The following is a 24549-nucleotide window of genomic DNA, read 5'->3' on the forward strand; positions in this document are numbered from 1 at the left end:
CCAGGCCAAGCAAACAAGAAAATAAATAATTCTTGGCCCATACCTAACCTGAGGTTGGGTCAAGATCTCTCAACCCATACTCATCAACCAATCATTTTGGATTTATCCATTTTGACCCTGATTTAATCCATTTTGGAAGAGTCAATTCCTAATAGGCCTAAGCTATCCTATTAAATCTAATTTTCATAATAATTACGAGCTAATTTCCAAAATGATTAAAACAATCATTATCAACTATTAAGTAAAACACCCACCATAAAAACCTATAACAAATTGACCTAGATCATTTCAACCCAAATACAACTCTATACTTACCACCCAGCCGTACCTGACCCATTTAAAGTTCAGGTCAGAAAATTTGACCTATATGCAATTCTAACTACAGAAATCCTTGACCTGAACCTGACCAAGTAAAATTGGCTCAGGTTATCAAATCAAGTCAACCTGTGCCACCCACAGGTATAAGTGGGAAGGGAGAAAGGGCTCCAGGATACTTGTTCAAACAAAACTTACAATAACTATCCATCATTATTGCTTACATTTATGCTGTATGGCAACTTATGACTCCAACCGATGTATCCAACACCATCTGCATTACGTTCTGGGATAACTTACTCGAACTAAATTATTACGACACACTATTCTAGTTTCTAACATGTATGTCCCAGCCACTTCTACAACTAAGGCTCTTAAGCTCCACTAGAAACACAATTGTACACCATTCCTATATACCCCTCAAATATTATTCGCAATAACTTCTGTTTTTTATACTATATACTCGTGAGGAGTTGATGGAACAAGCATACAAACACTCACTGAAGTACTATAGGCTCTTGCAAACAAACCCATCCATCTGCTTTCAGGTTTCGTGCTTCTTGTATGTGCTCAGATTGGCATGCGTATTGTTGTACCGTTTAAGCAAGTATGAGCCACAAGTTACAGGAGGGAACCTGATTTAAAAAAAAAATCATTAACCAAACCAATGATACAGGCATAAAATAAATTTATATAACTCTATCAACTGCTTTCCTGTTTCTAATATCAAAAAACAAATATTAAAAAACATCCGCAATTCATCAGAGAACACCTCTTATATTCAACAAAAATTGACCTAGTGTGGGTTTGTTTTACTGGTCAAAAGATAATGTGTAACATCAAAATCAGGATCTTATCATTCAGCAACTACAATTCTTCAATGTTATAGTTGGTATGGTGAAACTTACTTGGGAGGGTTTGCTTCAGAATGGCAGGACGGCAGGCACTCCACCAGACATTCATGACTTGGCTCCACAAAATAGGCAACCTGCTCCAACAAGGATACAGTCGTGCATCCTCAATCTTGTTAAATCAAATTCAGTAGTGATGCCATGAAACTGGTGTGAACCAAATTCCATGAGCATGGGTGACAGCCAATCTAATTTCTTGGTGCTAATTTGATAGCTAAGCATGACTCTACATGTTATATGGTACTTCAATGCATGATCAATTGCATGGTGCTCATATGTTAAAATGTATTCACGTACTGGAAGGCATCAGGCAATCAGCTGACATTCTAATGAAGTTCCTCTTTGTTTTGACAGGACATAAGTAGTAACCAACGAAATAGTTCTTGTAGAGATTCAAGAGAGATCTGTGATCACAACAGGATAAATAGCAAGCCATGGTCCCGTTTGGCTTTGTTGCTGTTTCTGTTTTTCTGTTTCTATACAAATTAGTGAGATATTTTATGGAGATTGATGTTGAAGATAGCATTGCACAGAACTTTGAAAGCAATAAATCTTTGCTTCTACAAAATCTAAAGATTTTACAAACCTTTGAAAAAATTAAAAAGTTTCATTGCACATGTTGTGCAATATAGTCCATTTTTCTTGTTTGGTTTCTGAAAAAAAAACAGAAAACAAGGGCAACACCAAATAGGCCCTAAGATTTCCACAAAATACAGCTCCAGTCTGGACAATGATGAAAAATAGCAAGCAAAAATCTCCTCAAAACATCATTAGCTCAATTTAAAATGTAATTGGAGCCTTTCATGAAAGTTCCCACTACATAATACATTGCTCCATAAATAGGCAAAAACCATATCCAAAATCTAAAATGAATTACAGGATTGACTCGCCGTATTGGTACCGGACTCTACCGGTGCCACACTAGCACTATATCGGTACAGTGCGATATGGGATCTTTTTGGCGTTCTCAGTGTCAATACGCAACCCATACCGGATACTAGTACCGAAACAGTACGTTACAGTATGTCTTGTACTGCTGGTAGTATGGCGAACCATGGTCATAATAGATAATTTTAGGTGAATAATGCTATCTATTTTGACATTACTTTATATTGTAGGATTTGGCAAATTTATGGCTTGATTGTAATGCATCATACTATTAATCATGCATTCCATATGTATACATGGGCCAAATAAATATCGAAGAGAGGCAACTGTGCAGAGAGTGAGATTTGATAATCTAATTGACTGGAGTGATGCGGCACTGAGGATGAAAGATTGAAATATTAAAATTAAGATCAATTTTACAGAATTTGGTAAAGTGAGACAATGGGCCTTACAGAATAGCGATCTTGTCCGTTCAGCACGACTCTATGCATCGTGGACCTGGCACAACAACAAAAGATTCCCATCACTTTTTTATTTCTTTTTTTTTGCTTTTTTTTGGGTGGGGAGCTATTTTTGACCACAAATTAGGCAAAATCGACGGAGATTTGCAAAATCAGTATGTACTAGAAATATATGAATTTCAATGCATGCATGCATAAAGACATGCACTGATTTCAGTTCATGCATGCACTAATACATGAATGCAGGCGGCCCCTTCACAGATGGCTTATTTGTAATGAACACTAAAGCTTGATATTAAAATTTTAAAGATAAAACTATGAGCATTATTTTGTTGAACAGATAAAAAATTCCAGAGAATGCATACCAAACTAGTAGCCATCAGCCATCGCATCCATTTCGCAACGGACAACTAGTATTGTTAATTCCTTGTAAAATTGCTGTATATAGCTTTTTGATTCATACATCATATCGGAGGCTCAAAGCTTAAACAATTCAATCATTATAAGGAAAACGCACTGAAGCAGGGATGTTTTGGAAGCTCCTACTGTGCAAAGGCATTTAGCCATTCTGGAACAATTTTATCATTTTTACTTTATTTGTTTAAAGCTTTTATCTGCTTCATTAATATTCGGTAAGACTTTTCTATCTTTTCAAGGTCATGTTTAAACGTGGTAGGTAGAATACAAAAAATTGACACTTTTATTGGCAGATAACTTCCTACTTAGGGAACTTCTGATTAAGTAGAAAACCTTGAGCACAGAAACTTTCACTTAAAGGATACAGGTAAAAGACAGTAATCAGCTATTGGCAAAAATTTGTCTAAGGATACAAACTAGATGATCTTCAAAAGTATAGGGCATGGTCACCAATGCTCGTATCTTAGTCAAAAGATTAATAAAAAAGATTTTGTACATAAGTGAAGTATTTTGGAGATTTAAGTGAAATCAAAATTTGAAAATGCTAATTCAAATTGACTAAATTATAAACAGCTCTATGCAGTAGATAAACCTAATATAAACTATACAAAATAAGCATCATGCTAAAAGAAAAAAAAAAACATTTGTGTAATTAATAACACAGTATAGCAGGTTAACAAGTTTCATGTCTGAAAAATTCAGTGCACTAAGGCATTTGTAGATTGTTGTTTCCTTTTTTTTTAAAAAAAGAAAAAGAAGCTCTGACTGATGTAAAATACCTTTTCTGGATTGAGGAAATTCAACAGGAAAACATTAGCTTTGACTCCACGATGGAACCAATGGAGATAGGTGTTAAGCTCACAACGATCTAGACAAAAAAAGCTCAAACCCTTGAAATGATGCATAATGCGACAAGATTGAACTCTCCTGCATGGAAGTTGCACCCACAGAAGTCCGCACCGTTATGTTCCTAGAGACTATGAAATTGCTAAATTAAAATGTCAGAGGGGTCCCCCTAATGTACTAGTGGTCTCTAGCATCACTTCACTTGGATATCATGCTGATTCATAACTTCCCTTAATATGCCCCCAAAATCACGATTTATGAAGACACCAAATCGATGAGAATGGAATGTCTGATGTCGTCTTCTTACATTCGAATCCTTCTATGTGAAACTTGCTTATGGTTCTCTCCTTCACAATTAAATCAAAGAGCTATTTTAACTTAATTAAAACAAAGACCTATGTCAATTTTTCCAGTACACATTGACTTTCTGATGCACCAAACAATTACAATAAATATGCTTTGCTTCGCTCAAGGCCATAACATTTGAATTTTCTTCGAGGCGCAGCACAGCTTCCACCTTGGACCTGCAGATTAGGGGGACTACCATTGGTATTTGGTAAAGCGCAAGGAAACATATACTGCATGTGACTGTAGTTGTGGCTCTCCATTTCTTTTCAAAGAGAGTTTTGAATTATTATGAACTTATCTGTGAAATATGTGAGATGTCAAATAATTCACAGAGAATTAGTCATCAAGCACCAGTTTATTTTCAACATCATCAAGGCCTCTTTCCATCACAATGTCATTGGTTATCGAACATAACTCTTAAGTTGTGAAGGACTGAGTGGATAAACTGGAAAAAGATTATCATCATATACTAGTTCAAACAACTGAAGGCATTAAGCACATAAGCATACCTAACATCCAAGTGTTTCATTGTGTTCATGCAAGTGTAAGAAATGCCGGAGAATAACTTTAACTTGCAAATGTTAGGACAAGACCAGTAGATTGGCAATAACTGATAATAGCCAAGTCCCTAATATGAAAATAAAACTCTTGTTTCGGTTACCTAAAAAAAAAGGCAACATAGTGCACGAGGCTCCCACCATTACAAGGTCGAGGGAGGGTCAGATATACTCACAGCCTTAATCCTGTGTGCGGAGAGGCTATTTCCATGTTTCAAACCTATGGCCTTCAGGTTACAATGGAGCAACTCTACCGTTGTGCCAAGGCTCACACTCTTGTTTCAGTTACCTGCTGTCTCAAATATTCTGCAGGGCCTCATTGGTCATTGCTGATTGAATTGGGAAACAAACAACGAAAATTGCACTGTTGTGGAGTGCCAATATTTACATACATGCACCAACCAATCAACAAACCTTATGTTTCATCTAAATGAGGCTGGTTCTAGATCAAAGCCTAAACCACCAATGTTTGTAAACATATTATGATATGTCCTCAACCTCGCATCAACTCCAAAGCAGAGTTTGCAGTTTTGGACAAGAGAGGGGCCTGCAATGAAACCTTGAAGGCCAATTGGCCGGCAGAGTGACCCACAAGTAGAAGAACCTGCTACATGGTTCGCATGTAAAATCCACATACAAATAATACACTCCATGCATAAACCAATGCATAATAATGAAAGAATGCAAGAAGTGGCATAATTAGTATGCATGCAATGCAATCTATGTCAACATACTTTGTGCAGCAATGTAACAAGTATATGCTTCCATCTAGAAGGTTTCACTCCAATAATTAGCGGATAAACAATCACATGTGAAAATAATCTTTGCGATCCATGAAAAATTTCAAACCAGAATAAGTTTACCGCTGAAAAGCATGGTACGCTGTATCAGCCCAAACCGAGTGGTATGGAGCGTACCGTACCATACCGGTTCGGTATCGGCATCCTGTACAGATGGCGTACCAGCACTTGGTACACCAAAAAAAGTTCGTATCGTATCGTACCGACACTATGTTAGTGTGGCATCAGTATAGGGTCCGGTACCGAGATGGCGAACCTTGTTGAAAAGCTTATAGTCGAGTAGCACTCAAAACCTTTCTTTGAATAAGCAAAACATAATTAGCTCAAAACAAATTTACTGTGTTGGATATCCAATGTTAAGAACAACAATACAGCTTACTGCATTGAAACTTTAATTCTGTGAAGATCCTGAAAGAAAAATATCTTGATATATTCTTGTAAAACAAATGAAACTTGAGGATTCCACTGTCACAATTACCAATATATCATTACCAGAGTGTCAACGGAATAAGAAGGCAATTTAATGTCTTGATATCACTTGCTGCTAAGGAAGAGGAATACCTGAAAATGCAATTACTCCAACGCTCAAGCATGTCACCAAGATTGACTATTAATGCTCTGGAAAGGAAAGCCAATAAAAAAGACTCAGGCACTGTCAAAATAGAGAACAGCCCTTCTAGATTCAAAATCACGAGGATAAATAATACTTTAAATACCTTTAACATTTAATATTTGTAAGAAAATAAAAAATTGATCAGTTCAATTATCTCAAGCATAAATAAGATATTCGAGCTATAGTAAACCATTTTCAGTTGTCCCCTGTCAAAGTTCAGAACTTCCAGCATTTGATCAAATGCTGAGATTTAAACCCTATCATACAAGACTGGATTCCATTTATTCTTGTTCAGGTAATTTTGCTGATGATCTTTGTCCACTTTTGTTATCAAATGCATGAAGTATATTTGAAGTTTTGAACACTAAAAATTGGACGGAAAGCTTAAAGAAAAACATTTTCCATTAAATGTCAGACATTTCTTTCCTGGAAGTATGCATAACCATCAGTTTTCACAAACTCCTGAATTACAAAGCTATTGTAGAGCAATTACTTCATAAATACTTTCTACAGCTGCAAAGCTTAATTCTCTAATAGTAACCATCATCTACTGTCAATGAGAGCCGGGTCATTCTGGAAGTTGCAGGCTAAAAAATATCCATGTCCTTGTTGCTTTACAAGAAACATATATGGAGCCACAACCTTTTGTTGCTGAGGCAGCATGCAAAATATGTAGACCAGAGGTTGCACCCTGGGTCATGAACCACTATCTGATCGTGGTTTTTCATGGCCCACAGCTCAAAGGTAAGTCATGCTTGTACCAAACAAAGGTAAGTCATGTGTACCATGCAATATTTCTTACAGACGGTGTAGACACTGTAGAGGTTTCAAAAGTATGGATTCAATCAATGCTGATGACATTATTTTTACTTCCTAAAGGCAGTGCTAAGGGATGGGAAATTTGAAAAGTGACGTCCAGAAAAATACATAAACAAAGAACTTGGATCTGTTGAACCACTTCCATGGAATTGAGGTAGCAAGATAAAACAAAAGGGTTAGTTTGCCAAAAAGAAAATTTGTCATCCAACATTAAAGAGAAGAAAATATGCAAGATATAGCTGCAGGGACACTCATATTGATCAAATACTAAACTTTTCTGAATCAAGGGAACTTGCTCGATCCAAAAATTTCTGAAGACTAACAAGCTATTAGATATCACCAACCCAGATGATACCTTGGTTGTGAAAATGAATAGCCTTTTTAAGCAATCTCCAGTCACGAGCCCAGGTCCTCAGGATGCAGGACTTGGTGGTCTATGTTAATGTAAACCCCACTTCTTGTTGAGGAGTTCTAATTAAAAGCACAAAGGATGGTGAAACATACAGAATTCATCCTTACTGACCAGGTTTTAAGTTTAAATAGGAGCTCAACTGCTAATGTATTACACCTTGTACTTTTTTTAAAAAAATTATTTGGAAAAGAAAGAAACAACGGGTCATTTCATGATATGCGAAGATGCTAAGCATGGCTGAGATCATGCTTCAGTGGATAGGGTTGAAAGTGTTTTTTGCAGAAATGTGCTTTACCAGCGCATGAGTGAGTATGTTTTGCAATAACCAGCAGTTCTCATAACCACCAATCCTAGGTTCCACGACTGAAACTAAGCATATATAGCTGGATTACAACTTTATCATGGAGGCAGAATTTCACCAAATAGCAGATCTAGAGATTCTAGTGCACAATACAGTAGTCATGGGTCCAAATTTGTTGTAACATCATGTGTTTTGAAGATGTAATGTATATGGGCTGGGAATAAAAGCCCAACACCACATTATCCATGCACACAAGAAGAAGTAGCCAGTTAATAAGAAGGGGATTATATCCTTTGTTTCCAATTAGCAACCACCTGAGTTAAATAACTGGGCCACATCTTGCTATAACTAGTGGCCTCTTCTCCCTTTTATTTTCCTATGCTCTTCTTCCTAGCTCCTCTCTCTCTTCTTTCAATTTATCTTTATATTCTTTTCTAGCACTCCCTTGACTGAAGAAGCCTCTCAGGTTATCATGCCATTCTTTAAGACCAATAAATTCAACATATAAATGAACTAGTGAGTCAATTTCCACTAAGAATTAGAACCACAATTCTAATTAGAATTATCCATACAAAAGAACTGAAGAGCATTGCACAAATAGGCTGTCAGCCTCAAAACAACTGTACTAGACCAATGCTAATATAGCTGGCTGATTCTTATTGCTAGGTGGGGTGCTACCAAAAAAATATAACGTGGGACACTAAGTATGTAACATAAAATCCCTAGATTTAATTATCAAACGAAGATCAACAATAATTCATTCATGTTTTCAGATGTATGAATCAAACTAACAAGCACAGCAAACATGTATAACATGGGCAAAATCATGGATTAGAGTTAGAGAAGGGTAATGGAGCTAACAGATTGCTATAAAACTAACCCTCTTAATGGTGCTACAAATTCCCATATTTGAGGTTGAGCATCTTTGTCCTTGCATACCTGGAAAAAGTCGAAAAAAATGCACATTTACTCTAATGAGTAAAATGTAAGAGCCAGCAAGGAATTCTACTGGAAATGAGATGTAAATTTCAACTTCTTACTTGCAGGCCTACTACATCATCTGTTGCCAGGAGTGTAAGCAGGCCATAGTCAGAATGTGCTCCAGCTCCATATATTCCCTTTGCCGGATTTGAAATATTACCTGATGATTAGTAAGGGAATCCATGACTGTAAGCATAATCCCAAAAAAGTTATTGACATATTACTGAAAAGCATGGTTTGTAACTTGTCTTGCACCTTCATAATATATAAGCCTCAAAACTGCAATGGGCTCTCCGAGCATTTCTCGCTTATCAAAGAAATCAGCATCTAGATCAAGCGCAAGAGCTATGATCTTAGCCACTGCTTTGGTCACCCTCCTGAAAGCTTGAAAGAACAGGTGAAGATAAGATGAGAAATAATACAAATGCATATTTTTTCTCAAGCCACCCAACCAACACCAAAATTCAGATAAGTTACATAATAAACATTCAGAATTTCTACAACTTTGCTAAGAAGATTTATGCTAAACTACAAAGCATTTGCATGAAGAAATATGCATAGCCTTTACATCCCATAATGTTGAGCATAAGGAACAGCAAGATACTGGAGCCTGAAAATATCGAGCTGGGAATAATTTCTTTGTAGCAAACTGATTAGGATCGGGAGTTGTGAAAAAAGATCTTGAAAAGTGTGATAAATGGAAGGATAGCCACCTTGAAAAGTGTTTGTTGTCAGTAGACATCAGTTTTGAACAATTTCAATCATACTTTGATTTGGAATACAAAGAGTGGGAGGGACTGGTAAACTATGTCCAAACAAAAGGTGGCAAAGCCACATAATCTACTCTGCGGTTTTTTAAATATCATAATATAACTCTAACATGAAGAAATGGTTTACTTTTAGCGGCTGCTCCAAAAAAATTCCATGGTTCAAAATTGAATATCCTATATAAGAGCTAGAGAATAGCAAACAAAAAATGCGGTAGAATATACTCAGCAAAAGAGTTATCATAGTAAACCAAACTCAGAGTAATGACTAGTATTGTACCTAGTAAAATGGGCCATATCCTGAACTTGCAGTAGTAATCAGACATCAAAGTATAAAACTCTCAAATCATGCTCAAATTGCGGAGCAGACTAACAATCACGAGGCAAGTGTCTTCAAAGTGACTCAAGAAGACTATAATTAAGGGAAATGAATTGATATCCTCCAGGCTGTCTAGAGGTTCACAATATGCATCTGAAAAGGATGCGTCTGTAAGACTGTTGAATAAATGAACAAGGACCAATTTGAGACCACTCAGAAGTTTAAATGAGGACGAGATGAACATGAAACCAAACATCCTAAAGGCCATGTTTGGAGTAGCATTACTAGAAAAGAGCCATAAAGGTGGTCCATAAGTGATGTTTGATGAGAATGGAGTAAACCATAACATACTGCACCAATAATCAATCCACAGAGATGAGACAAGGTAGACAAGAGAGATACCATAATGAGGGTGCAAGGATGACAGTTACAGCGATAAAATGGGTATCAGAAAGGACCAAGAAAACACAAATAAGATGTGAAGATTTAGAAGGACCAAAAAATGCACATCCAAATGCCAATAAGTGAGAGAAAAAAAACGAACTGAGATCACACAAAAACAAAAAACTATAACACACTAAATATCTTGAAAGACAACAAGAATTTACTAATCCAAAATGAGGAAGTTTAGAGAACTTCCAATATATTCAAGTCAGGCTGATAAAAAAAATATGTAATGTATAAACAAAGACAAGTTCATGCCAAAGCCCTATAGAAGAATGTGGGAGTTGGTGGAAAAAATCAAACTGTGTTTTTGTTTGTGTTTTTTCCCTTCTTTGCTTTGGGGGGTGATGGCATGTTCACATAGTGGCAGATTTTGGCCAGGATCCATGATTTGAAGTTTCACCCAAAATACCAAAATGGAAACTCAAAAGTTTCGGTTTGTGAATTGGGAGAGAGAGGAGTAATAAAATACATTTGAGTGCGTGTTTGTTTTTACCCTAACTTTTTTCTTTCCCTTGGGGGGGGTTCTCTAGTGGCAGATTTTGGCTGGGATCCATGATTGAAGTTTCGACCAAAACTCTTTCTATATTGCCTTGGCACTGATACAAAACTGGGACCACGTTTCTTAGTTTCGGCCGCTAGTTTCACAGTTTTGACCAAAACAAACTTAGAAGACCAAATTCAACTAAGGTTCGCCATACCGGTACCGGATCCTGTACGGGTGCCACACTAGTATAGTGTCGGTACAGTACAGTATGGAGTTTTTTTTGGCGTACTAAGGGTCAGTACGCCACCGGTACCGTCTGGTACGGTACGGTACGACATACCATGAATTCAACATACAAAGCCAAAACTAACATATAAACTCATTCATATCAGGTTTCATAGTTTCGGCTGACACTAACTTGTAAGTAGGGCAGGTGGATGGAAGGATGAAGGACAGACACACATGCCCGCATACACACATGTATGCATGCGTGCATGCTAATTGCTTGTCATTTCTTCATTTCTTTCAATTTGGAAAGCATTTTCCTATACTAGACTTAGATTTGAGGGTTTCAAGAAGATTTAGGAGCATTCATTATTCTAAAGAGCTTGATAGGAAAATATTGCTTTTGAGATATGTTATGTAATTTTTAAAATTCATATCTCAATGGGTGTTTAGATGGTCTTAAGTAAGATTACCATTAATAGCAAAGTGATATACCATCCTGTTAATTTTTGATATTATTTAAAAAATTAATTGCCTGAATGCAAAACTAGAGCACTGATCCATTCAGATGTCAAAAACAAGACAATATACTCTAAAACGATGTTCAATATATTTCTTGTCTTAGTTTACTTGTGTTTCTTATTTTTGATTTTTCTAATTTAGATTGATATTTATTATTATATCATTTTCAATAGAAACTTCCACAAGTGCACCACCAAAACCATGAAAACTACCAAAACTAAAACTCATTAGGCGCAGCTAGAATTGAGTTTCTTAAACCTTGGTTGGATCCAAGAAAATCTGGACTTTGAAAAACAACCAGCAGCTTAAATAGAGGTCCAAAGTTGACATATACTGTATCCTAACTCCAAATTGCAGCCAAATGACAGACAACAAGCCAGAAACTGTGTGTAAGGACAAAGAAGAAGGGCGTGAAACAGCTACTTTTCGAAGAGGGGTTTGAAAGAGCTACTATTGATAATATCCAATGGTTAATTAACAAATCAAGAACTCTTGTGAGAAGGTAATATGAAAATCTGGAAAAGTCCTGGTTTTATATCAACTTTCTGTAGCCAATAAATGATCAGGTTGTCATATGTTGATAACCGTCCACCAAGATTCTTGCAATAGTATTGGTGCAACACTAACACAAAAAGGTAGAGTTTCTCTTACACACCGATCTCCCATGATAGGCGATCCATATCTTTTGTGGCGAACTCAGTAGACAATTGTAAAGTGTTGGTAACATTAAACTTGAAGAGCAAGTCTTGGATCAATTGCAAAATAATAAACCACTATTGGCACGCAACAGCACAATATATACAACTGCGCTAGGATACAACTCTCTACATGTAACATATCAATGCAAATCATGACAGTATAATCCGCATATATGCAAGACATACCAATATGTGAATTATGTTCTCAAATAATAGCATTCTATTAAACAAATTGCACATGGAAACAAAAAGGAAAGCAATATGCAATAGATCAACATCTATATGTGACAAGATACTATGATGATTAAAAGAAAAATAATTTGAGGGGGAAAAAAGTTCCATGTAAAGACTATACTATAGTCTATCTTAATTCAAGAGGACGTAGATATTATTATATGAACCTTAAGCTCTAAGGTACCTTTTACATGACAATCATGCTAATTTTTTGAAGAGAAAGAAATCAACTCCTTGAAAGCTCTTCAACTAAGAAGCATGTTAAATTTTTAATTGTGTGTAAAGAAAAAAAATAAACTTACAGTGCTTCCCTCTGATACTGCTCCATTGTCTCCCTCCATCCAGGTAACAGATCTTAAAGGACAGAAGGTGAAATTTATTTCTTTTTTTTTTTAAAAAAAAGAATCAATGCAATTTAGTAATGCCATAGCAACAATCTACAATAAAACTAGTCTATCATACTTAAGAAAACAAACCGCCGGTAGAGGTGAAAGATACTTATCTGATATAAATCCATAAATACTCCACAAATGCTAAAGTTATGTAGGACTCGGAAAGCAAATAGACAATGTTCATGAACCTATATGTCTAAGTCATTCACCACAGAAAATCAGGGTAATGCATGTTGCCTGTGAAGATCAACCAATTAATTGAACTGTTTATGACTCCCTCATCGCATCCTAATGTATTTTCCAACATGACGCAAACAGGAAGCTAAACCATTACTATTGGTGAACAAGTTGAAGCAAAACAACAGTCAGGATCAAATTCCAAAGTTAGAATGTGGCTGACATATGCTCTTACGTAAGAAAAGTGCCAGCAAATGCCTCACTAGAAGTTCTAAGTTTAACCATAGAGTTAATTACCCTATGACATTCTTGAAAATCCAACACCCATAGTTCGCTTTATAGACATGCAATAAGGCCGAAGAGTGAAAGAAAATTGAAGTTAATATGACTAGAAGATACAAATAGCTTTGATAATTTACCAGCAGAAGGCCACAAATTTGGTCCATAAAATGGTTTTTCTGCTTGTGGATCATCTTCAGGTACTTCAACACCAATATAGTACCCTTCCTTATGGTCTCCTGAACACCAAGACATAGTAAGCTGCTATTCAGTGCATCATGATACATTAATCCAAAAACATAGTAGTAACTGAAGAAGGAAAAATGATTTAGAGAAGGAATTCAAATTTCAGCTGTGAAAATCAATAATGCTTACCGACACCTATATCCACATCATTTTGGTTGCGTAGAGGCCCAACCATGCATTTTTATAACCATATTAATAAAGGAGATATTATCGTTGTATAAACATGTACAGCATTCTGTGTGCAATTAAAAAAATTCTTTAAGATGTTCTCTCATATTTTACAAATTTATATGCACACAAAACCACAACATTAATATCTGAACTTATTGATTGATGATGGAAATATGCAAGAGCATTAAAAAGTTTATGAAACGAAGAGGTGCATATGTTTAATTTCAGTTGTTCCATTATTACTACTTAATCAGACTATAGATGCTTGCTCTTTGGAACCTACTAAACAACTAAAGTCAATTAAGAGCTAATGAAAATTAAAGCACAACCTCATGGTTTTATTTATTTATTCACCCAGAAATATGGAAGTTCTGAACTTGCCAGACTTTCTCCTAAAAGATACAAGCAATGCTTCAGAAAAGAAAACTTTCAAGAAGCCAACCTTTGACTTGATTATCTGGATCCAGAGTCTCATCAAGAATGGGTGTATAACCTCGATGTTTCTCATTACGAAGAAGCTTCATTTTCTCATCTATGGGTAGATCAAAAAATTTCTTACTTTGGGCAAATACTTCATCCATAAACTCCAGGCTAATTCCATGGTCGATCACATAAAAAAATCCACTATCTACGCATGCCTGAAGTGCCAAATCATAAGAAAGAAAGCAGTTAAGGACCAGCAAACTGTAACCCAACCACCATTTATTTAAAGGAAGGAAAAGAAAGAAATAAAATAATGACAGTAAATGGACTACAGAACTTGGTTCAAAGGACAGTTGGTGATCACTTGATGTACAAAATCTTTTTCCAATTCAAGTAACAACAAATCAGATTTGAGGCCTACTTGCATGAGACTTCTCTGCTAGTTTATTTCTATGTTTAACCCAGTAAATGTTGTTCTACAAAAGTTAAATCACATATGGAAAAGGTGTTTTCTACTTACATCAGACTTTGGTTTTGAGGACTAGCTTTGATGGCATTATGTCCATCTCTACATTTTCAGTTTTATCAATATGTATACTGATTTTTTATTTTAACCTAGGTAACCTTGTCAAATGCATCAGTCTATGCAAGGATCAATTTCACAAGATATGCACATGAAAAAAGGCTGATAGGGTCCATTATCAGCCATATCTTTTAATGCAAACCGATGCTAGCCAAAAATCCGATAGAAGTATAAACAGAAGCAAAACAAGATAAACTTATTGCTGTAGCCTGGTAACAAAATTCATTGAAGTATAAACATATTCTGTGATTATTGTTAATCTGCTCATCAAAAGCTTCTTTTTTTCAACTCTTTACTGACTACAAAAATATCATGCTTTTGTCAAATTTTGACAGCTTTTTGCGTGATTTGTGTGTTCTGGAAGATGTTTCAGTAAATATCTTGAGATGTTCTCCAAAATCTGTCCATTCATTTGGGATGCTTCCAGATATTTTAGCTTTTATAATTAATCCTTTTAACAAATGTTTCCAGAATTATTTTTAAATTTTTCTTTTTGATTCCTGCCCATGCACCGAAATGCTTCCAGATGTTTAGCTTTCATGAGTAATTGGTGTTTCTTGGCAAATGTTATTTCAACTCTCTCTGAATTCTGCCTATTCCTTGAGGCACTTCTAAATATCTATCTCTCTATTCTTATGATTTTTTGCTTTTCTAATATCTTACAATTTTTGCTTAATCTCTCTCAGTCTATTCCAGATAAGAAATGGTTAACCTATGACTGTCTTTAAAAAGGAGGGAAGGGGCTTCTTGGCTCTGAAGTTGAAATTTTTCTACCTCTACACATTATAACAATTAAACAAATTCCTTCTACTTTGTGAGCTTCAAGTATAGGGAAAAAAAGATAGCAAGTCATTGAATTCTAGTTGTTTTAAGCAAGATATGCCATCTCGGTACTATGCCCCATACAGATGCCACCCTAACACTGGGTCTGTATGGTATGGTACGAGGCCGGTTCGGCGTACCGAGTATTATATACCCCTTATATTGTATACTGCAACCGAACTGGTATAGTACGACCCATACCGTCCAGTTCGGTACAGTGCAAAGTACCTTGGTTTTAAGCCTTATCGGCTTCATACATCCCACTTTTGAATTAATTCTTTATGATGGCAACAACAATGATAAGAAAATAAATCATATCCAAAAAGAGGACCAATCTAACAACAACAACCAAAAAAAAAAAAAGATGCAGCAGACTTGCAAAATATAGATGGGAATAAAGAATATGAAAGACTTGCAGCAGTAGATAATGAAGCCCTTACTAAGAATCAACAAGAAATAAAGATTCAGTAAATCAACTTCCACCAATGGTTGGGGTGAATTTTGTTGGTTATGGAGCAGTACAATCAGAAGCAAGTCGGCATAGAACAACAAAAAGAGGTGATGCACAGATCTTGAAATTAAAGTGAATCCAACACTGACTATGTTTCTTTATCATCGATTCCAAAGATTCAATATTAGCTAGCATTTCTAGTCTGGATCAAGAAAATCATCATAAGTGATGGGGAAAGTTTATAGAAATTATCCCCAACTATCATAAATTTCTTGCACTGCACAGAAATAAAGCAGATAAAGAGGTGTATTATTTTGACAGGGAAAAAGAAACATCTTCATCAAGAAAAAGGAAAAACAGGAAAAAATGATCTGATAACTAATAGACATTTAAGAAAAATAATAGCAAAAGATTGAATTTTTGTGGACCCTGGTCTTCAAGGAAAAGATAAAGAAGAAATATAATAAAAAAATCTTCTCTCGAGCAACAATATAGAAAAGAATCTAAAGTACCAGGAAGGCATAACATATAGAGACCTTAGAACTAAATTGCAAATTACATGAAATTAAAACAAATAAAAGAGAGAACAAAATTCTTGATTTGCTAGCTATAATGGGAAAAAGGAAAGAAAAGAGAAAAAGAAGCAAAGAAGGGATAGAGGAGAACCTGTTTGAGTAGGGAAACCGATTTCAGCAGTACAATCAGAAGCAAATCACTATAGAACAACAAAATGAGGCTATGCTTGCATTTTAAAATTAAATCGATTCTAACATCGGCTGTGTTTCTTTATAGTTGACTGAACACGGATTCTTAACTGTCGGTTTCTATGTTGGAGCAAGCAAATCTTTATAAGCTTTTCAGAAAAAAAAAACAATTTTCTTAAGAAATTATGCCCAACTTCCGTAAATTTCCTCTGATAATTGAGCCGGAAAAAAAAATAAAGAACCGCTATCAAGAAACGAAGCTCTTGAAACAAATACAGAAAATTATCAACAAGTAATAGATACTCAAGAAAGAAAACGGCAGAAGATAGATGTTGCATCAACTTTGTCTGTCAAGAAAATGATAATGAAAACCTTAAAAAATGAATCTTTTATTAACAACAAAGATAAAAAGGAATCTGAAGTACCACTGGAAGAAGGCGTAGTTTCTTTTTTCTTTTTTTTTTTGGCTAAAGCGGAAGATTCATACATAGCGGGTACGAATACACCCTATAGAGTCAGAATACAAAATGGCCCGAAAAGCGCTGGGCATATCTCTCTCCCCAACCCAAAGGGTACCATCCGAGTGGCATGCTACATACGATGCGACCCAGTCGGCCGCCCCATTAGCCTCCCGATACACATGCCTAGCCTGAAATATCACTCCCTCCCTCGCCAACATCCAGATGTCACGAAGTAAGGGATGGTCCCCACCAAGACTACTCGGGCCCCTACGGATCCAGCTGACCACTGTAGCAGAGTCACCCTCGAGCAGGATCGAGCTCGCGTGGAGCACTCGCCGCGCGTAGGACAGACCCATCCAGGCCGCGCACAGCTCTGCCCCTGGAACTGAAGTATCAAAAATCTGACAGCCCCCTGCTGCCAACGCATCAGCGCCCGGCCCCCTGACAGTAAATCCGGCCCCTCCCCTCCTACCACCGTCCAAGACGGAGCCATCAAAATTGACCTTGAGGAAACTCGGGGGTGGGGGCTCCCGGGTAAAAAATACCCTATGTGGAGCTGCCGAAGCAATGTGGGAGCCCCAGGTGTCCCGAGCTATCAAAGGTCTGTAAGCAGACTCTACATGGATCATCTCATCAGCTTGGGCGCAGGCCCGCTCCATCACAAAACGCTGGGAAAGCCGCCGCTCCCCAAACACCCGGGCGTTCCTGGCCAGCCATATCTAATATGCTGTACAAGACGCCCTAATGGCTGATCTCCTCATCTGGGGATCACCAGCCCAATGCCGAACTACCTCCAGGAAAATAACCCTCCCACTCCAGGCATCCCCCAGGATCTCAGTCAAACTCCAGACGCCTCTCGCCCTCGTGCAGTGGAAGAGAACATGATCCACTGACTCAGCCACCCCGCACTCCGGACATAAGGGGGACAGGATCATACCTCGTCTACTCAAAACTGAGCATGTCGGCAACCGCTCCCAAGCCACCTTCCAGAGGAAGAGGGCCACCCTCTGGTGTAGTCTGAACCTCCACACCCAACCGCAGTCTAGGTCCGACTGTAACCCCAGCCGAAGAACCCGGGAGACCTCGCTGATCCTCGCACTGGCTCGACATGTAGCGCTCCAAACCCTGACATCTGGACCTGCAGAACCCGGAAGGGGGATCGTCCGTACCCGCTCCGCAAGATGCTCCCCAAATAACTGTCCCAGCCTATCACCATCCCACTCTGCCTCCCCTGGTCTGAACAAGTCGGAGACCCGAAGTCCTGCCCGGGCCTCCACACTAATCGCTGTCGGCCATAGTCTCAGTGGAAGTGCATCCACCCAAGGGTCCTCCAATACATCGATGCTCCGTCCGTCACCGATCAGCCACCTCGAGTGCGCTAGAGCCATAGGCACATACCTCCCGATCTCTCGCCACATGAAAGATCTCCTCCGAGGAGCTGTCACCAATCCCTCGGGTCCAGCTCGGCCATACCTGGCAGTCATAACCTGGCTCCAGTGACCATGCGGCTCCAAAACAAACTGTACCGCCCTCCGTGCCAAAAGAGCCTCGCGCCGCACTGACAGTGACTGCACACCCAGCCCACCCTCACTCAGTGGCTGACACACTCTCTCCCAGGCTAATAGGTGTATCCCATGCCCCCCCCCATAGGAGCCCCAAAGAAAGCTCCGCATAAGCCGCTCAATCCTCTCCAACACAGACTTCGGCACCACTATGTGAGCCATCAAATAAATAGGCATGGAGCACAGAACTGACCTGATCAATATCAATCTCCCCATCATAGACAGTGACGATGCTCTCCACCCCTCTAGTCTGCTCCGCACCCTCTCCAATAAGGGAGTGCACTCTGCCACCCGTAGTCTCCTCCCTGTGATGGGGACCCCTAGGTAAGTCAGGGTCCCCAACTGCTCCTGCATCCCCAGCATCATCCTGATCTCCCGTCGCAACCTCCCCTCAGTACTAGGACTGAAGAGGATAGCGGACTTCTGTAGATTGACCTTCTGCCCGGACATAGCACAATACTCTGTCAGCACTCCCTGAAGGGCTCTGGCATCCCTCGCCCCCGCTCTAGCAATTAAGAGGCAGTCATCTGCAAATAATAAATGAGAAATAGGTCGGGCGCCCGAGGCTGGACAATAAGGCACCAGCTCCCGGTTCCCACAAGCAGCATGCAAAGAGCGGGAAAGCACATCAGAACATATGATAAATAAGAACGGGGACAGAGGACATCCCTGGCGAAGTCCCATAGTAGCACGGAAGAAAGGCGATGGCGTGCCATTGATCAAAATGGAGAAGCTCGGCCCCTGCACACACCCTAGGATCCAGTCAATCCAAGTCTGGTGGAACCCAAAGCTCTGTAATGCCTGTCGTAGAAAGTCCCACCGGATCCGATCATAGGCCCGCTCCATATCTATTTTAACTGCCATCAAACCTCGGCTCCTTGAGGCTCGCTGCAGATCACCCATCATCTCCTGAGCAAGCAAAATGTTGTCCGAGATGCTCCTCCCTCCCACAAAGGCTCCCTGCTCCTGACTGATGATCCTGGGCATCAAATGCTTCATTCTCCCCACCATGATTCTCGCCACCACCTTGTACAGGGTAGTACACAAACTAATAGGTCTGTAGTGACTCGGCTCCGAGGCATCCAGACGCTTCGGTATCAATGTAATGAAAGTTGCCTTCCAATCATCTGTCATCCTCGCTCGGCTGAAAAACAACTGTACTGCCTCCACCACTGTCCTCCTAACAACACACCAATATCTGCGATAGAAGAAGGGTGGAAATCCATCAGGCCCGGGGGCCTTATCCTCTGCAAGACTCCAAACCGCCTCCTGCACCTCCATATCTGACACTGGCCGCACCAAAGCTGTGTTCTCCGCCTCTCCTACTGTGGTCTCCGGCCGGGGGAGGAAGCCCATCTCATATACACCACCATCATCCGTCCACCTGGATCTGAAAAACTCGAACAGGGCATGTCTAACTGCCGAATCCTCCTCCACTCGATGGCCCTCCCCGACCCTCAAGGATCGGATCGTATTCCTCTGCCTTCTAATTACTGTCGATCGGTGGAAAAATGTAGTATTCCGGTCGCCATCCTTGACCCACTGAATCCTGGACTTTTGTCTCCAAAAGATCTCCTGCTGGCGCAACAATGAATGGTGGGAGGCTAGTGATCGCCGCAGTACTACCATATCGGCCTCCGTGAGCACCTCTCCTCGATCCTCCCGCCCCTGGGCGTCCAGTATCACTGCCTCCACCTCCTCTAACCTCCGGAAAACATTGCCGACGACCTCTCGGTTCCATCGACGAAGACGCCGTTTGGTGAGCTCCAACTTCCGTGACACCCTCTGCATAGCATCTCCCCGAACTGATACACTCCATGCCTCCCTGACTACATCCCAAGACTGGGGATAGGACATCCACAGCTTCTCAAAACGAAAGGGGCTGTGGTGAGCAGATCCCGAAACTGTAGCTATCAAAAGAGGGCAATGATCAGAAGCAATCCGAGCTAGATGACTGACCTGGTAGGCTGGGAATCGCTGGATCCAGTCTGCTGATGCAATGGCCCTATCAATCCGCTCCCACACTCTGGCTTGCCCAAGTTGATTGTTGCACCAAGTAAAACGGGGTCCTGAAAACCCGAGGTCCACCAGCCCATTTCTCCCCAAGAACTCCCGAAACTCCCTCCTATCCACCGAGTCAGAATAGGCTCTGCCTCCTCTCTTCTCATCAGGACTTACAATGCAGTTAAAATCACCTACCACCATAGTCGGTACTCCCTGGGTCAGCAAACAAGTCAGCTCCCCCCAAAGTGTCCTTCTTGCCCGGTAGTCGGTACTAGCATACACCCCACATAGCACCCACGGGGGTTCATTTGGTTCAGAGATGACCATCACCACCTGTTGGGAGCAATAGCAAAAAACATCCACAGTGGCCAAACCCCGCTTCCACAACAACAGGATACCTCCCGATAAACCCCGAGACTCCACTACAAAAGATTCCCAATCACCTCCCAACCGTCGCCGCACACGACGTAATCCATCTCCGGACACCCGTGTTTCACAAAGAAAACAAATATCAGGATTATGAAGCTGAACTAACCTCTTGAACGAGGAGGAAAAGGACGGTTTGGCCACCCCCCTACAATTCCAAGCTAGCACCTTCATTTAAAATTATCGGAAGAGGATGTGCCCACTCTCCCCGGGCTATTCACTCCTAGAGCCAGATTGGTTTCCCCTACTACTGGCGCAATATCACTTCCTTGGATTGAAGCTCTCAACAGATCAACCACCCTTCCATGTTCTAGAATAGGAGATCCCTGTTTTGAGCCCCCTACCACACCCCTCCTCACCACTTCACCGACTGTCGGGGGGGAGAGAGACGCTGAAGAAGACATACCCAGTACCTCCACCTCACCACTCCTCCCTGCTGGTCGAGCTACAGGGTCAGCCAGAGCCGGTGGCCTGCCCGTCAACGCCCCATCAGAGTGCCTCGGGTTGCCCATCGTCTCCGATCCATCCAGACACCTACTCACGGCTGGGGACTGCCCTGCTTCTGTGAACACAGGCACTAGGGCCGTCACCGTCCCACTAGGCCGCATCTCCCGGCTCGCCGAGGCACCACCACCGTCCGGGGAGGAGGTGGGAAGCGACACCTGGGCACCAGCTCCAGCGTCAGCCGCTGCCGCCACCGCCGACGGTTGCGTTCCGCTCGCCAGAGCACCATCGACCGCCGGTAAAGACTCCAAACCACCGCCACATGCTTCGCCGGCTGATCTCTGTCGAATAGGAGGCCTCACCGGCGGTAAGGAGGCACTCCGGAAGTGCCTCCTCCCTTCCTCCCGTCGGCGTCTCTCCAAGCCATCGAAGGATGAAGATGAAGCTGCTCTGGCCAGGTTCTGGACCGGCCCATGCACGATTTTCCCCGCCCCCAGCCGCAGGCTTGATTTGGCCGGGCTCCTGGCCCGCTTCATCGGGCTGAGGCCCTGGCCACTTTGTGCCACTTTGTGGGCCGGCCCTTCCGAGCCCGGGTTCTGGCCCACAACCCCAGCTGACTCGGCGACCACGCCGATTTGGATAGGTTCACCACTCACAGCCACCGAGTCACCGGCCGCCCCCTTCCCCGGCGATCTCCGCCGAGCCAGCTTAGTCGGCTTCTGCCATCCTTCAGTATCCATCGGCGACTCAGGGGAAGTCGGCACCGCACGGGAAGAACTCGGCCCAGACTCGGAACCCAGGGGAGTCCGTGATGCCTCGCCCTTTGACTCGGTCGTCTTCTTCACCGGCTTAACCGACCTTGGCTGTCGGATCCTGGTAGTCGACAACCACGGCCCAAAAGGGGGCCGGCTCGCCGTCGCAACCCCCTCCATCGACTCCGGTGGCGAGTCATGCTGAGCACTGCGGTCGCTCGGAGCTCCCGGTACCACCGGCTCTGGTTGATAGGGGCAGCCTTCCACTCCATGACCAAGGCGAGCACATTGGTAGCAGAAGGCCGGTAAATTTTCGTAGCTAAAGGTCTGCCAGTGCACATCAGTGCCTAACCGGACGAATGTCCCCGGCCGAATCGGCTCCCTCGCATCCAGCTCCACCTTGACTCGTGCGTACCCTAGCCTCCGGCCAAGATCCGTGAACTTGTCCAAGGTCAGGGGGTGGCCGGCCTTTGCTGCAATGCTCAGGATCAAGCTTCGGGTCCAGTACTCCATTGGCAGGTTAGGAAGCCTGAGCCAGACCACAAGCCGCCTGAGTTGCTGTTCACCCGGAACAAAGTTCGGTCGCCACCGTTCCAATACCAGTAACTGGCCGGCCACCAGCCACGGTCCGGCCTCCATGACGGCTTCCCTTTCACTCTCCTTCCGGAAGCGGAAGGCAAAGGTTTCGTGCGACATTGGGAATGCCTCAACGTCGTAATCAAGCTTCCCGACCCTCCGCAGTTCCCGGCAAATCCATTCCATAGGCACCCGGCGACCCGCACTGCGCACGATCACCGCAGTATCCCTCCACGCCGATCTGGCCAGCTCCCCCTCCTCCGACGGGATCTCCACCATATCTGTGAAGCGTTTCTTCAGCGTCTCCAGTTCCCCCTCTGTGATCCGATCTTGGGTCCACATCGGTGGCATCGGCGGTCTCGCAGTTCCTTTCGCCACCGCCGCCCACGTCCGGTCATTGCCAGCCACCTTCGGTTGAGGCTGCGCCGGTAAGTCTCCCTCACTTGCAGCCTCAGCCTCCCCCGCCCCCGGTGCAACCGATCCCATTGACGCCATCCGTGGAGCCCAGGCGTAGTTTCTTTAATCTCCAATTTTTGTAAGCATCTTGAAATATCGGGCAGGGAAAAAATAAAGAATCACTATGAAGAAACGAAGAACTGGGGAAAAATAATCGATGATGAAGGAAAAATAGCGGCAAAAGATTGATTTTTTACCTACCTTACCCCTCGAGAAAAATATAAAGAAAAAGGAAAATAAAAATCTTTTTCTTGATCAATTTTTTTAAAAAAAAATCAAGAGGAGCACTTGGAAGAAGGGCGTGGTACATAAAATTGATTCACGAACCACAGGGAATCGAAACAAATAAAAAGGAAAGAAAATCTCGACTTCGCTATCTCTCATTGGAAAAGAGAGAGAGAGAGAGAGAGAGAGAGAGAGAGAGAAAAGAAACGATCGAAAGAAGACCTGTTTGAGAAGAGAAACGGATTTCTCGATGTCCGGATCGGCGAGACTGATGTGGTTTAGGGTTGCCGTCTTCGAAGCCAAGGGAGCGACCGCCTCCGATTCCGAACTCCCCATCTCTCACTCACTCCCTCTCCGACCGAAAATTTTTGGAGACACCTCGAGGTTGCCGTGTGACGTGGGAGGTTGGCAAACTTATACGACCCTCAAGATTGTTTTACAGCCAAATCACTGTTAATAACATTGTAATTCGTAATTAAAACTAATGGTCTGGAAGGATTAGTTGATGGACCGTTGCGGGCGCGGGCTCTGATTCGGGTTTCGGTTCGGATTCGGGTTCGGATTCGAATTCGGATTGTATCGTTACCGCTAAGGAATGATTGATCGATCCGCACAAATCTCAAAGCATATCGATCTTGAAGCGAGGTGGATTCGCGTGAAGGGAAATGAAACGGGGGATATTGCATTCTTGTTTTCTTTTCCATCCAATTTCTTTCTTTTTAAATGAAATTAAAAGATTGTTCAGTTCTAATTTAGACTGTATCTTTATTCTCATTGTATCTTTTCTTCCATAATAAACTTTGATAAGTGAAAGTTTGAGTGCGTATTTACAAAATCTTCTTCGATATTTAATAAAACCCTATCTGTATAATTTTTTTGTTTTTTTTTCTCACGTGGGATGCACGTGCATTTGCCTGTTTAGAATTTCAGCCTCGTCATTGAATAGGGAGCACAACTAAAAGGAAGTGTTTATGCGACATATAACCTAACATAGAAAAATGCAGCTTGGCTTATCATATGGTAGAGATAA

The 24549-nt window shown here is 41.3% G+C and overlaps 1 protein-coding gene across 6 annotated transcripts; it reads right to left on the reverse strand.

Annotated features, from left to right (window-relative positions):
- Positions 1-468: 468 nt before the first annotated feature.
- LOC103708345 (2-oxoglutarate-Fe(II) type oxidoreductase hxnY) lies at positions 469-23922 on the reverse strand. Of its 6 annotated transcripts, XM_008793234.4 has the most exons (11): positions 23742-23921; positions 14073-14268; positions 13354-13452; positions 12668-12719; positions 8925-9046; positions 8729-8829; positions 8569-8627; positions 6105-6161; positions 2567-2612; positions 1224-1303; positions 469-950 (listed from the first exon to the last, which is right to left on the reverse strand). In XM_008793234.4, the coding sequence occupies exons 1-11, from the start codon at positions 23853-23855 to the stop codon at positions 860-862; spliced, it is 1017 nt and encodes a 338-aa protein (XP_008791456.2). In that variant the 5' UTR covers positions 23856-23921; the 3' UTR covers positions 469-859. The 6 variants fall into 6 exon arrangements, with proteins under 6 accessions (XP_008791456.2, XP_026661406.2, XP_026661399.2 ...); XM_026805605.2 differs by lacking the exon at positions 14073-14268 and having other exon boundaries at positions 8925-9053; positions 23742-23922; XM_026805598.2 differs by lacking the exon at positions 12668-12719 and having other exon boundaries at positions 8925-9053.
- Positions 23923-24549: the final 627 nt, after the last annotated feature.

Source organism: Phoenix dactylifera, chromosome 8 (assembly GCF_009389715.1).
Source record: "Phoenix dactylifera cultivar Barhee BC4 chromosome 8, palm_55x_up_171113_PBpolish2nd_filt_p, whole genome shotgun sequence".
Lineage (NCBI taxonomy): Eukaryota > Viridiplantae > Streptophyta > Magnoliopsida > Arecales > Arecaceae > Phoenix > Phoenix dactylifera.

What these genes read in the sequence shown, in the direction of transcription:
- LOC103708345 (XM_008793234.4), bottom strand. Translation starts at nt 23,855, where the DNA reads ATGGGGAGTTCGGAATCGGAGGCGGTCGCTCCCTTGGCTTCGAAGACG. An exon ending in CAGTATCAGAGGGAAGCACT is followed by an intron (nt 9,047 to 12,667) that starts GTAAGTTTATTT and finishes TCAAGCTTTCAG; the next exon opens with GAGGGTGACCAAAGCAGTGG. An exon ending in TCTGAAGCAAACCCTCCCAA is followed by an intron (nt 951 to 1,223) that starts GTAAGTTTCACC and finishes TTTTTAAATCAG; the next exon opens with GTTCCCTCCTGTAACTTGTG.